This window comes from Oncorhynchus mykiss, chromosome 14 (genome assembly GCF_057628025.1).
Source record: "Oncorhynchus mykiss isolate SJ-2025 chromosome 14, ASM5762802v1, whole genome shotgun sequence".
Taxonomy (NCBI): Eukaryota; Metazoa; Chordata; class Actinopteri; order Salmoniformes; family Salmonidae; genus Oncorhynchus; species Oncorhynchus mykiss.
Genome location: NC_143035.1, coordinates 13,829,441 through 13,842,933, shown reverse-complemented (window position 1 = coordinate 13,842,933; position 13,493 = coordinate 13,829,441). Strand labels below are relative to the sequence as shown.

Below are 13,493 nucleotides of genomic sequence, written 5' to 3'. Positions count from 1 at the left end.
TGAGGTTGGGTTTCCTACCCAGGGGTTTCACCAAGGTCCCCTGTAGCAGCAGCCCTGAGCTATGCTGAGGGACCATTGAGTGACACAGTGACACTAACCATAAAGAACCCTGCCCTGCCCCAAACTCACACACACAGCTGACTGCATTTATACCCATTTGAAATTAATTGATGAAACAAAAACACTTTGGTTTTAAACTGTCCTCTCATAATACTGTCATAACACATTACATAACACCTACCATAATGTATAATGAGAGATTAATGGCAAACAGTTGTTTCTAAATTCCACTTGAGTGTGCCAATGTTTCTCAAAAACTGACATTTCATGTTGTGGCAGCTATTACAGGGTGGTGGTTTGTTTGTTTAAGTAAGCAGTGTTGTGGGAGAGAAATGTATTTGGGATTTGAGGGGTGGGCTGCTGATTTGAGGGATACTGATTTAACAGAAATGTTAGGTGAGTTTTTCTGAAGGGAATGGAGAAATTGGGGCAAAATGGTAGTTAGAATTGTTGGGAGGGGAGGAAGGGGATAGACAAGGAAATATATACAGTATGTATATATATATATATATATATATATATATAAAGCTTTTACGCAATACTGTACATGCAAATAATGGCCAGTCAATGACCAAAACCGCCGTCTTTAGCCTCATGGGTGGAATGTTATTATTATTTTTAAGAAAGTGTTATTTTGTCGACAATAATGCAGAGTTTCTATGTTAAACGGCTGTGTTATATTTCAGTCTTCTGTGATGTATATAAAGTATAATATTGGGATGCAAACTCATAATGCACTACATTTCAACTCTATATCTGACATGGTACAGGTGTATGGTACAAGTCCATAAACATGTGTGTGAGGTGTATACTTTTGTTTCAAAGTAGATTTAAGACTACCAAGAATCACCCTGTGTGACTTTGAATAAGCCCACTGCAATAAAATCTGACAGAGACAATGTAGGCAATATCCTTGTTTACTAATGCTAATTTACTGAAGGCTTTTTGATTGGTAGGGGCTCCTGAAATCATTGCAGCTTTGAAACCAACACAGTTCAACATGTAGTAGGAGGAAGGCATCAGTGAGTTAATATGGACATACCATTCACTGAAAAGTATTACATTGTTTATGAGGTTAGTAATAATATTTATATACTGTAGATGTTACTGTCATTGTAATACATTGAATCAATGAATCCACCAATCCTGTATTGGTTTATAGATATGCTCTGTGAATATAGATCCATTTTCCCATTACCACCATCAACCATAACCCTATCCTCTGAGAGGACAGAAGCAGGTTCCAACCCCAGACTACAGAACCCCTCGGACCTTGAGTCGTCTGCAGTTCAGTAATGTCATAGGCTATGAAGATAACGACCCATCTATGAACACAGTTTGATTTGTCACGTTGTCACAGTACCAATAGCTCGGGGGACTCACAAACTATTAAAGAACACAGACTCTCTAACCTTACTCCAAAAGACGAGACAATCAGTGAGCCTCACACTGAAATATGTGCTCTTTTTTCGCAGCAGTTTTGCAACACATGATTTTGATAGGCCAACATCATATTTCCAAAGCTCCTCCAGCATCGGTCCTTCCCAGGAAACATGGCTGCGAGGTTGAACTTTTGTACGGGTGATTTACATACCGTCTTAACTGTGCAGAGTTGGCGGAGGTCTCCGATGTCATCGCAGGCTGAGGCCCAGGGCACTTCCTGTGCGAGATGACTTACACTCCCCTGTCAGTCCTGAGTGCCGTTTTACTGTTATGAACCCTCTCCAGCCCAAAGTCAGGCCTGCGGTGTCACCATGACATCATCAACACACAGGAAAGGGTCTAATTCTTCAACATTTCAGAGTGCAGATGTATGGTGTAGTGGAATGACAATGTCACCTAATTCACTCAGGCCAAACCCCCAAGCAAAACACACCTGCACAAAATCTATACCACCTCTTCTTTTGAACTTATTAGAGGTATGCAAACTACGAATGCAAGACTTGAATGATGCATGAAAAATAAAGTATCCTCTCTTGTGCTTTTTGTAGGCTATGTAATGGCCGAGGTGGAATGTTCCCACTCGTTACAGCCGGGCCAGTCCTTTCAGATCAGTAAGGTTGAAGTGATAAGATGATAGGAAAAGAGGCTTCTAGAAAGTATTGAGGTGGAATATGGTGGAACATGGCCATCATATAAATACGGGTCACCTTTTCGGCCTGTGAGGGCTCGATTCAATTTGTATCGCTGAAGTTCCACGTTATAGCGTGATTTAAATATAAAGGAAAAGTTCCCGCGTTTGCGGAGACTGCATTCATGGTAAACGCTGCATATGCTGGCTTTACATTTCAAGCACACAATACAGTAAATCAAATCAAATCAAAGTTTATTTGTCACACATACACATGGTTAGCATATGTTAATGCGAGCGTAGCGAAATGCTTGTGCTTCTAGTTCCGACAATGCAGTAATAACCAACGAGTAACCTAACCTAACAATTCCACAACTACTACCTTGTACACACAAGTGTAAAGGAATAAAGAATATGTACATAAAGATATATGAATGAGTGATGGTACAGAACAGCATAGGCAAGATGCAGTAGATGGTATAGAGTACAGTATATACATATGAGATGAGTAATGTAGGGTATATAAACATAAAGTGGCATAGTTTAAAGTGACTAGTGATACATGTATTACATAAAGATGGCAAGATGCAGTAGATTATATAAAGTACAGTATATACGTATACATATGAGATGAGTAATGTAGGGTATGTAAACATTATATTAAGTGGCATTGTTTAAAGTGGCTACTGATACATTTTTACATCAATTTCCATCAATTTCCATTATTAAAGTGGCTGGAGTTGAGTCAGTATGTTGGCAGCAGCCACTCAATGTTAGTGGTGGCTGTTTAACAGTCTGATGGCCTTGAGATAGAAGTTGTTTTTCAGTCTCTCGGTCCCTGCTTTGATGCACCTGTACTGACCTCGCCTTCTGGATGATAGCAGGGTGAACAGGCAGTGGCTCGGGTGGTTGTTGTCCTTGATGATCTTTATGGCCTTCCTGTGACATAGGGTGGTGTAGGTGTCCTGGAGGGCAGGTAGTTTGCCCCCAGTGATGCGTTGTGGAGACCTCACTACCCTCTGGAGAGCCTTACGGTTGTGGGTGGAGCAGTTGCTGTACCAGGCGGTGATACACCTCGACAGGATGCTCTCGATTGTACATCTGTTGAGTGCTTTTGGTGACAAGCCGAATTTCTTCAGCCTCCTGAGGTTGAAGAGGTGCTGCTGCGCCTTCTTCATAACGCTGTCTGTGTGGGTGGACCAATTCAGTTTGTACGTGATGTGTACGCCGAGGAACTTGAAACTTACTACCCTCTCCACTACTGTCCCGTCGATGTGGATAGGGGGGTGCTCCCTCTGCTGTTTCCTGAAGTCCACACAAGTTATTTTCCTGACACCACACTCCAAGGGCCCTTACCTCCTCCCTGTAGGCCGTCTCGTCGTTGTTGTTAATCAAGCCTACCACTGTAGTGTCGTCCGCAAACTTGATGATTGAGTTGGAGGCGTGCATGGCCACGCAGTCGTGGGTGAACAGGGAGTACAGGAGAGGGCTCAGAACGCACCCTTGTGGGGCTCCAGTGTTGAGGATCAGCGGGGTGGAGATGTTTTGGGGACGGCCCGTCACGAAGTCCAGTACCCAGTTGCACAGGGTGGGGTCGAGACCCAGGGTCTCGAGCTTGATGACGAGTTTGGAGGGTACTATTGTGTTAAATACTGAGCTGTAGTCGATGAACAGCATTCTCACATAGGTATTTCTCTTGTCCAGATGGGTTAGCGCAGTGTGCAGTGTGGTTGCGATTGCGTCATCTGTGGACCTATTGGGGCAGTAAGCAAATTGGAGTGGGTCTACGGTGTCAGGTATGGTGGAGGTGATATGGTCCATGACTAGTCTCTCAAAGCACTTCATGATGACGGAAGTGAGTGCTACGGGGCGGTAGTCGTTTAGCTCAGTTACCTTAGCTTTCTTGGGAACAGAAACAATGGTGGCCCTCTTGAAGCATATGGGAACAGCAGACTGAACTTCGGCGATACGGATTGAATCAAGCCCTTAGTGGAAGCTTCCTCTACTTCCTTCCTTCCTTCCTTCCTTCCTTCCTTCCTTCCTTCCTTCCTTCCTTCCTTCCTTCCTTCCTTCCTTCCTTCCTTCCTTCCTTACTTCCTTACTTACTTCCTTACTTACTTCCTTACTTACTTCCTTCCTTCCTCTACAGATGCTAACTTACTGCTTGTATGTTACCAGCCAAAACACCCAGAAACACTACAACATCCTCGTCTTTCAAGGTGCTGAATGAGAGCCTTTTTTCCCAGGAAATCTTTACAGAGGAAACCCTGATCATGTATTATGGAGTGCTCTCGCTCAAATATGTCAAACCCATTAATGGGCTCTCTACTTGACAAACCACTTATTATGGGATGGTGGCCAAGTTTTATATAGCCTGGGCTACTTAGCTTCCGCCCTGCATTGGCAGACCCCAGATGTATATTGGCTTTGGTACCAGAGGCTTATAGGGGAAGGACTCGGGTTCTGGGAGATGGTTTTCCATGGGCGTGCTCTAGAAGGCTTTGGGCGAAGAACCTTACTAACGAGCACTGTGTACCCGACAACAAAGAGTCATCAAAACTCATCAAGATACTGCTGACTACCAAAGTAGGGTTAATTACTCACAACCTGTGGCGTAGAAAGCTAATGGTGGCTAATCAACGTAGCCTTTTGTAGCCTCGGATGCTAAATCTCATAGATAGCTGATGTTCTGATCCTCCTACGTGCTTGAAGGTTGTAAAGCAGACTTCCTACTGAGGGGCTGCTGACTTGATAAAGACATCTGCTGGTCTACTCTAATGGCATTAAAAAGAGAACTGGGTAGAGTTAAGGGCAGCTATCTCAGGAAGCCCCTGAGGAAGCCTGTGCACAGAGCACAAACTATCAAACAGGTAGGCACACACAAAATAACATGAACTCTTGCAAACACGCACACTAGCATGCACAAATGAATTGCCTTGTGTGCTCCCTATGTAGTGCCTTTATGAGGACGAGTCACTGCAGTGATGAAGTCACTTTGTACAATTTTGAAAACCTGTCTCTTTGACTCAAAACATAAGTCTAAACTTGCAACCACGGAGATGAGGTTTTTACCCGATGATTTGCTGCCATTTACAGAGGGAGGAATTGTTTCCCTTCCTCAGACTTTGAATGATCGATTCAGATAAGCACTGGTCAATATGTAATCTGAGAGGTCCCGTTTGAAAGTTTGAGAGCCAAGATTTTCATCATAAAATGAGATCTTTGGAGGCTGTTGCAAAAATATCTCCCGTAGACTGAGGAGAGTTGAACGAGCTTCCAAAAGGTTGAAGCTTTTGAAGGATGAGCTTGTCTGGAAAGTTTTTTATGAAGCTAGGAGTACTTGGTTTGATTATTGTTGCCCCCTGCTATGTGAGGGAATATATGATTGTGCACTGAACAAAAATATAAACGCAACATGGAAAGTGTTGGTCCCATGTTTCATGAGCTGAAATATCCCAGAAATGTTCCATACGCATGCCAAGATAATCCATCCACCTGACAGATGCGGCATATCAAGAAGCTGAATAAACAGCATGATCATTGCACAGGCGAACCTTGTGCAGGGGACAATAAAAGGCCACTCTAAAATGTGCGGTTTTGTCACACAACACAATGCCACATATGTCTCAAATTTTGAGGGAGCGTACAATTGGCATGCTGACTGCAAGGATGTCCACCAGAGCTGTTAGCAGAGAATTGAATGTTAATTTCTCGATGTCCAACCGGCCTCACAACCGCAGACCAACCGTGTAACCACTCCAGCCCAGGACCTCCACATCTGACTTCTTCACCTGAGGGATCATCTGAGACCAGCCATTCAGACAGCTGATGAAACTGAGGAGTATTTCTGTCTGTAATAAAGCCCTTTTGTGGGGGGGGAAAATATATTCTGAATGGCTGCACCCCTGCCCAGTCATGTGAAATCCATAGATTAGGGCGTAATGAATTTATTTAAATTGACTGATTTCCTTATATGAACTGTAACTCAGTAAAGTCGTTGAAATTGTTGCATGTTGCGTTTACATTTTTGTTCATTATAGATTTGTAGCTAAACCCCTCAGAACATTCACATTTTATTCATTTAGCCGACGCTCTTATCCAGAGTGCCTGGCCCAACGCTTTTAACCGCTAGGCTACCTGCCGCCCTAAGCAGAATGAACTCCAATACAGAAGATATAACCAACAATACAACATCGTTTTTTGAGGCCAAATGTATTCTTTATTAGTCTGTTTCTGTACAAAAACTACTGGATCACAGAAAGAAACATGCATCTATTTACAGCATGGTCAAAGACAGAAAAGGAGAAGCTGGAGAGATCCCCCTCATTTGTATTCTGAAGACATTAATTAAACATTGTGCTTTGATACACTTTGATGGTACATTTCATATTTCACATAGATGCAGTACCTCTCCCCTTTTCACATTGAATTAAACATTGAGAAAGTACACTTTACAATTTAAAAAACCTCTGCTGAAAACCAGGGCAGCAAAAAGCAAGCTTTCTACAACTATGACAAAACATTTTTTAAATCAAGCTATTTAAAACTCAGTATATGGATGGAATGGATACAGGGAATGGGGGTGAAGGGGAGGATTGTGAAAAGTCAGCCAAGATTTAACTTGAAGAGAAAACTTGTGTTTTCATTGAAAATGGGTTTAGAACTCCATGATATTGAATTCAGATGTTTTGTGAAGTGTACAAGTGCACTCTAAAAGACATTCTATGAGCTGGCCTTCATTCTCGTAATTGAAAAATGGCTTTCAAAAAAGCGTAACAGATTTTTCCGCTTTTTTTTACAAGCCCTCATTATGACTACAAGTTGATGCCGCCCGATGATTGCCGATGTATGGCAATCACTGCACAGAATTTGCATACAATCAAAGATTTAATCAGGCTCATCATTGATTTGTCACCTATTGTCCACTATTACACAAGACATGTGGACATTTGGAGCAGGAAGTGCCCTCCAACATTTCCCAGTATAAACTACATCCTCTGCAGCTCAAATGATGGGCCTGTGTTATTAAATTAATCAAAAGCATCAAATGAATGACAACTTTAACTAATTCTTAAACATCTGCAAAAGCATAACTCAAATTAACCACACTTCAATTAGAGTATCAAAATAATGAAAATGCATTAAGTTGGATCATGTTCTATTGTAAGGCATCAATTATGTCTTGTGTTCTTTTATGTTTCAAAACCATTCCACTGAAATGTGGAGAGATAACTTGCATTACAGTAAATACAAATTGCATAAGTAAATGATAGTTTGTGTGCAACGGCAATAACACCACCACCACCACCAAAAACACTAACATCAAGGTTCCTTGAGAGAGTTGAACCCTACACTTGAGTGGTCCTTCTACAGTTATTGACAGTTTACTTGGGTTTCAACTTCGGAGCTGATTCGTACAGGCATGTGTGTTACATTCATTCTCACCAAAACACAAGGAATAGGCTTGGGTCCAAATGATATGGGAAAGGAGTTGAATTCTAACCAATGAACTAACGGAGGTTTATGATAGAAGAGTTTTTGAACTAGAGACATTCACATGACAATGACCTTTCCATTTCAGCCACAATGACAAAAATGTGAATCCCCCCCCCAAAAAAACATCTTGGTTAATATTTGTACTAGCTTTTGTCTTTTGCTTTAAGTTTTTCTTGCTTGCTAAGATGCATTGCTCTTGTAAGTGCCCCAACTAAAATAGTGCATTAAGAAATAACCATGATAATACACATTTCACAGTAACACAGAAAGGACAAGAAGAACGGGGGGAAACACAAATGCTGTGTACAAAAAAAAAGTTAAATATAGTATCGGAAATGCATTTTTATACAAAAGTGGTGGAGCATATATCCTGCTTTAAAAGACAGGGTGACCATGTCATGTTTCAACTTTTTTAGTTTTTACAAAAGGGTTGTTCCTCTCCTTTTTCAATCTTTTTACAATATCTAAAAGGTATTAAGACATCGAATGTGTTTACATGTATATTTGAGACTATCATTCAGGCCAAAATCACAAAAGGAATCCCAAAACATACTTTATAAATACATACAAAATAAGCACAATCAGAAGAATAACAAGAACTCTGGTACCTAAATGTGATTAAAACTGCTGCAAGCATTTCTGGTTAAAATCTATCAATCAACACACCCCGGAAATATATCTTTTGTACTGTGTTTCAAAAATGGTAGACATCCAAAACCTTTGAACCTCACAACCTTGGGCTGCCCTGGCATGACTCTGGTAGTGGGCAAATATTAGTATAACATTTGCTTTTCTCTCCTTGGCAGAATGTTTGCCAACCCTTTCTTTAGATTAGAAAATTACTGCATTTCCCTTTAAATATGATAAACACACACATTATTAAAAGCTATGGTACACAAACAAAAATGCTATTAGACTTTGACATTAGATATCAATGGTCTTTTGAAGCGGGTTTTTTATAGACATTGGGGGGAATTTTCATTGAAACTCCCACCTATTTTGAGTCTGACAATTGACGGAGAGTTTGATATTCTTGGATTCTGCACTTTTTCCATAGCTGACAGTTTTGAACTGTAGGCCTTTCCACGTTCCCTGCTCACAGTGGTTAAATGACTGAAAAGGAACTCGGTTCATTAGAAGATCCAGTCAAATGACTTTTCTTGTTTAGGACTCAGGACAATACTCACACCACAAGGATTAACTACCTGCCTTTCAAATCCACAGTTTATTATTCGCTATATTTTCAGATGAGCTAACCCTTCACACATATATATGTTGGAATGCTATCCATTGGGCAAGGAAAGTCCCAAAATGCAAAGCACAGAAGGTGACGGTGAACTCAATTACTGAACCAACACAAACATACTCTAGTGACATTTTACGGGTTATCGGTTACTGTCATTTTCTTTGTTGTGCTGTTTGCTCTGTTTCCAGGAGTGAAGGGGCTTCATGGTCCTGTTTTGGAGATTGATGAGCTTTAAGCTTCTGTTGTAGATATTCTGTGAGCCAGTGGAAATGTGGTCTGTCTGGCGGAAGGTCTTCTTCACATAGGTGGGACTATGAGACCTGCCATGGCTGAAAGACAACAGACACGCTGGTTACCTATAAATGTGGCGAGATGTTTTGTATCCATAACATGTTTTGCATCTATAACGTTGAAATATAATGTTGTAAGGATACATATCCCATAGAAAATCATTACACACCCTCTTAAATGAAAAGCCGTGTGTTGAGGTAATTATGATATGCATATGGATTTGCTGCAAAACCTAAGAATGACAAAATTATATTTTTCAAATATAATAACTTTTCCAGTCATGTTACATTAACTAAGGCCTGGATTCAATCTGTATCGCTGAGGTTCGGAGTTATAGTGTCATAGAAATGTAAAGGCAATGTTCCCGCGTTAGCTGAGACTGCATTCACGGTTAACACTACATATGTCGGCTCAATTGGAAATTACCTTTACATTCCCACCGCACAATCTGTAACGCTTCAGCCATGCATATTGGATCGAGCCCTTATAACCACTCTATGTGAACAAAGATTCTCAGCCAAATGATTTGATTGTGATGAATGTTTTGAAAAGTCACTCAGAGCCAGAAGTTATGGATCAACTTTGACCTTCAATCCACTACTAACTCAGGTCATATCATTTTGTTGTGTGAGTTCTAGCATAACAGGGTATCCATGACATGCCCTTTTCTAACAGTGACCCAGGCAGAAGTGGGCGGGACTGAGGGGCGGGATGCTCACCCTGTAGGCTGCTGCCATTGGTGGTGGTGCAGGTGGGGGGCGGGGAGGTCTGTGGCCGCACGACAGGGGCGAAGGCGCTCTTCTGTTTGACTGCAGAGATCATATGGACAGGAGAGAATGAATAAGGGCCTATGGGTCCACCGGAGAACAGAGGGATGGAGGAGGAGGAGGAGTAGGAGGAGGAGGGGGAGGTGGTTGATCCTAACGGAGAAGACAGACAGACAGAGGTTGGTGAGTGAGTGGACTGAGATGAGCTGTACAGTGAGGGCATGCATGGGGGCTGAGGAATGGATGCCTGCCTGAAGAAGGGCCAAGGTCTGGAGTAACATGCTCGGAGTAAAAGGTGCTCAATATCTGCAAGTTGATCCATAACTTGAAGGCCCATTTTAGACTTTGACACAAACAATACCTTGTTCTTGAGGATAGCAGCAACCTCCATCCATGTTCACAAACAAATATATGTGTGTGTGCGTGTGTGTGCATGTGTGTAGAATGTTAATGGCTGAAATGCTGACTGTGATAATGAAGCAATTTAATTTAAAGCACAATGCATTTGATACCCCATTCTCCCCATACTGGCTTGGTTCATTTCTGTACCTACGAGTTATTGCATCTTTATTCACAAGACATATGAATCCAGTAAAGTATGAAACCCTGAAGCAGCATTTAGCCTCATATCTCACAAATACGGAAATTCAAAATGGAAGTCTAAAATTGATGACAAAATGCAAATTGTATGTATCCCTACATGTGAATAGTTATTTTGTTTTTATCTCCCTTGAACTATTAACGTATTATTGCTCTGTAAAGTCACAGTTTATATGTTTTGTTACTGATCTAACTGAATGGGTTTGGCCAATAGCATGAATGAATCTATGAGGGTGTTAGTATGTTAGTAGTGTTACGTAATGAAGGAGATGGAACAAGGTATAGGCAAAGCAGATGAAGACTTGTACAATGCATGGTATAGACAGACAAACCCAACCTTTCCCTTCAGTAGACAATGCATAACCTTCCACATCAAGTGTCAGACAAAAATCCACTTTCAGTTCAGCATCCAGAATTTACAACTACTGGGACACTTATTATTTTGGGAGACTTTGCTCTGTGATGCTGTAGCCTAAATAATAAGCAATTCAATGAGTCCCAGAGGTTGACAGTTAGAGTTCAAGACTCTCTCTAAAACACCTGTGACCTCAGAGCAGAATCGTGACGCTAAGCATGTTATTTGCAGAGTGGTGAAGGAAAAATCAGGGACAGAGACCCTGGAGGGTTCTAGCACTGAGGGAGAGAGAAGGAATCCCAGTGATGTCATCTATGAGATGTGTGTGAGGAATTCCAATGCAGATCCTACAGCAGGTGTCCTCAACACCAGTCCTCTAGAACGCCAGCGGATGCCTCCACTGAATTGACCAATAGTAAACTGACGTCAATTATTTAGTCTGTGAGTCCACACACTTGGCGCCACCAGATCTAAATCAGTCACTGAGTAAACGCAAAGTAAGAGAAGCGCTAGCAGACACTGCGTCCCACACTGCATCCCTCCTGGACTGAATCAGAATACTACTGTCCAAATGAAACCGTGTGCTGCTATCCCACCACATATAACTAACCAAATGATCCCCCAGTGTTTTGTTACAGTGATGATCATTGAGACCAAATAAGGCTGTACTTACTTGCGTAGGGGGAGTTGGCGGCAGAGCCGTTGAGGAAGCTGGGTGAGCCTGGCACCCCCAGGTTGGTCATGCCCGCTCCGTAGCCGTTCATGGTGGACGTGATGGTGTTGTAGTTGGACTGCTGTGGCGTGGAGCTGGGGACGTAGCCACGGGGCGATACACTGTTGGAGTTACGGGAGTAACCTGGACAAAAGGAGGAAATGCTATGGTCAATCCAATGTCATCAAAACCGTGCAGTTTGAACAAGATCCGTTGACAACCTCGAACAGCATGGGCCAAATTCCTATATAGTAAGTATTAAGAATTGCATTGCTCTCCTCCAGAACTAAAACCACCCCTCTCCCCTCACTGTATGAGCACAATTCCCTTTGCACTTCAAATCTGAACAAGGGTTAATAAATATTATGTCAGAAGTGATAAAGCATATGTTCGATTTGGTAAGAGGGGGGCTTTCCAAAATGCAACCGTATTGTAAATGTCCATGTTTCTCCAATGCATTGCAGAGTTGAATCAGACAAAGTGTGGCTTTTGCAAGGGATTGTCCATGCTGCCACTCCCTCCACCGTTGTTTCTGACATGTGTTTCCCATTGCCTGCACTCTCCCTGATCCCAGGGCAGAGCTCCATCAATTGCTCTCCTGCTGGGAATTGCGTTGGCTCAAACCAAAAAGTGGGAAAGGGAGAGAGAGTGGGAGTGGGGAGGATAAGGAGAGTGAACTCTTAGAATTATTGGTGACTTGAGGAACCCTGGAGATCCTCAAGGAACCCCTGGAGTTCCTCAAGGTTCATATTTGCACCTTTGGCTAGGTAAGGGATTCTTGGACGAACCTTTAAAAGTTCAATGTAGCAACGGATTTCTGAAGGAACCCTGGAGTGGAGGCTTGGCTTAGTAGGTTTTTTTTGGGCCACCCATTAGAGTAAATGTCATTCCTGTTAACTGTTTTGTTGTTAAGGTTGAACAATTTTGTAACTTCAATGAGGCTAACAGAGGTGTGAGTTCCTCAAGAGCCGATGCAAATCCCAAGATTGGACTAGTTACCACTTTATTACTGTATGTAATCAGCAATGTTAATATTATTAATATTATATTAGAATATATAATATGCATAAATATTCAAGAAACATTTTAGTTTGCAGTGTACCGACTTAACATGAAGAACAGGAATGACATTTATGCCAAAGGGTGACCAAAAATAAATATTGGATAGCCACGCCTCCAATCTGATAGGCTGCCACCTCCATAATATATTATTAAATAGGTTCAAAATTGAACCACTCCCATCACAAAAAGTTTCCGGTTTGAACCTTTACACAGGGGTTCCTTGAAGACCTTTGTCAGAGGGGTTCAACCTTTTCAACTGGAAAGGGTCCACCAACTGGAATGGTTCCGTCATGAACCCAAAAGGTTCTTCCAGGACCCTTTATTTCTAAGAGTGTGGGAGAGAAGGAGAGAAGGAGAGAGAGGAAGTTTGAGCACACTGTGCTACTTGGCATATTGTGCCTTTCTCTCTGGCCTCCAACTAAGCCCCCAAGTTGGTGCAAGCGCTAGTGCCTCGTGAAGGGGAGAGTGCTATAACGAAGGGAGCACGGGTATTCAATACATCCTAGATGAAGGCCAATCAACTAAAGGCTCTAGGTGGTATTGGGGGGAGAGGGTTAAGGCAACTCCACTCCTCTATTGGGGTGAGACATGAAGGACAGGCCTAGCCTAGGGGGAGCAGTCAGTAACCCTATCCAGAAATCGCTGACTGAGGCAATGACGAGGTCAGCCTCTGGAGGTCAATGAGACCGAGACGCGCCACAATGTAGTTTCCCTATTTGCTCCAGAGGAAACTGTCAGCATAAAGTAAAACAAGTGGAGTGGATGCCTGTTTTAAGACAAATGCCAGAGGAGAAATTACATAATCCATTTTGCTGTTGATGTAAAGCAGATCC

General features: G+C 42.2%; 1 protein-coding gene across 10 annotated transcripts in view; it reads right to left on the bottom strand.

The window, feature by feature from the left end:
* Positions 1–6,327: 6,327 nt before the first annotated feature.
* The window catches only part of LOC110488851 (transcription factor COE3), a 102,332-nt gene continuing 95,166 nt past the window's right edge, over positions 6,328–13,493 (bottom strand). For 2 of the 10 annotated variants that reach the window (XM_036943002.2, XM_036943003.2), the window contains exons 14-17: positions 11,560–11,742; positions 9,884–10,084; positions 9,334–9,396; positions 6,328–9,202 (exon numbers count right to left, since the gene is read on the bottom strand). In XM_036943002.2, coding sequence (XP_036798897.1) covers positions 9,338–9,396; positions 9,884–10,084; positions 11,560–11,742 — 443 coding nt within the window. In that variant the 3' untranslated portion in view covers positions 6,328–9,202; positions 9,334–9,337. The remainder of the gene's footprint in view (positions 9,203–9,333; positions 9,397–9,883; positions 10,085–11,559; positions 11,743–13,493) is intronic. The other 8 variants (XM_036943006.2, XM_090198405.1, XM_036943004.2 and 5 more) reach the window with 4 other exon arrangements.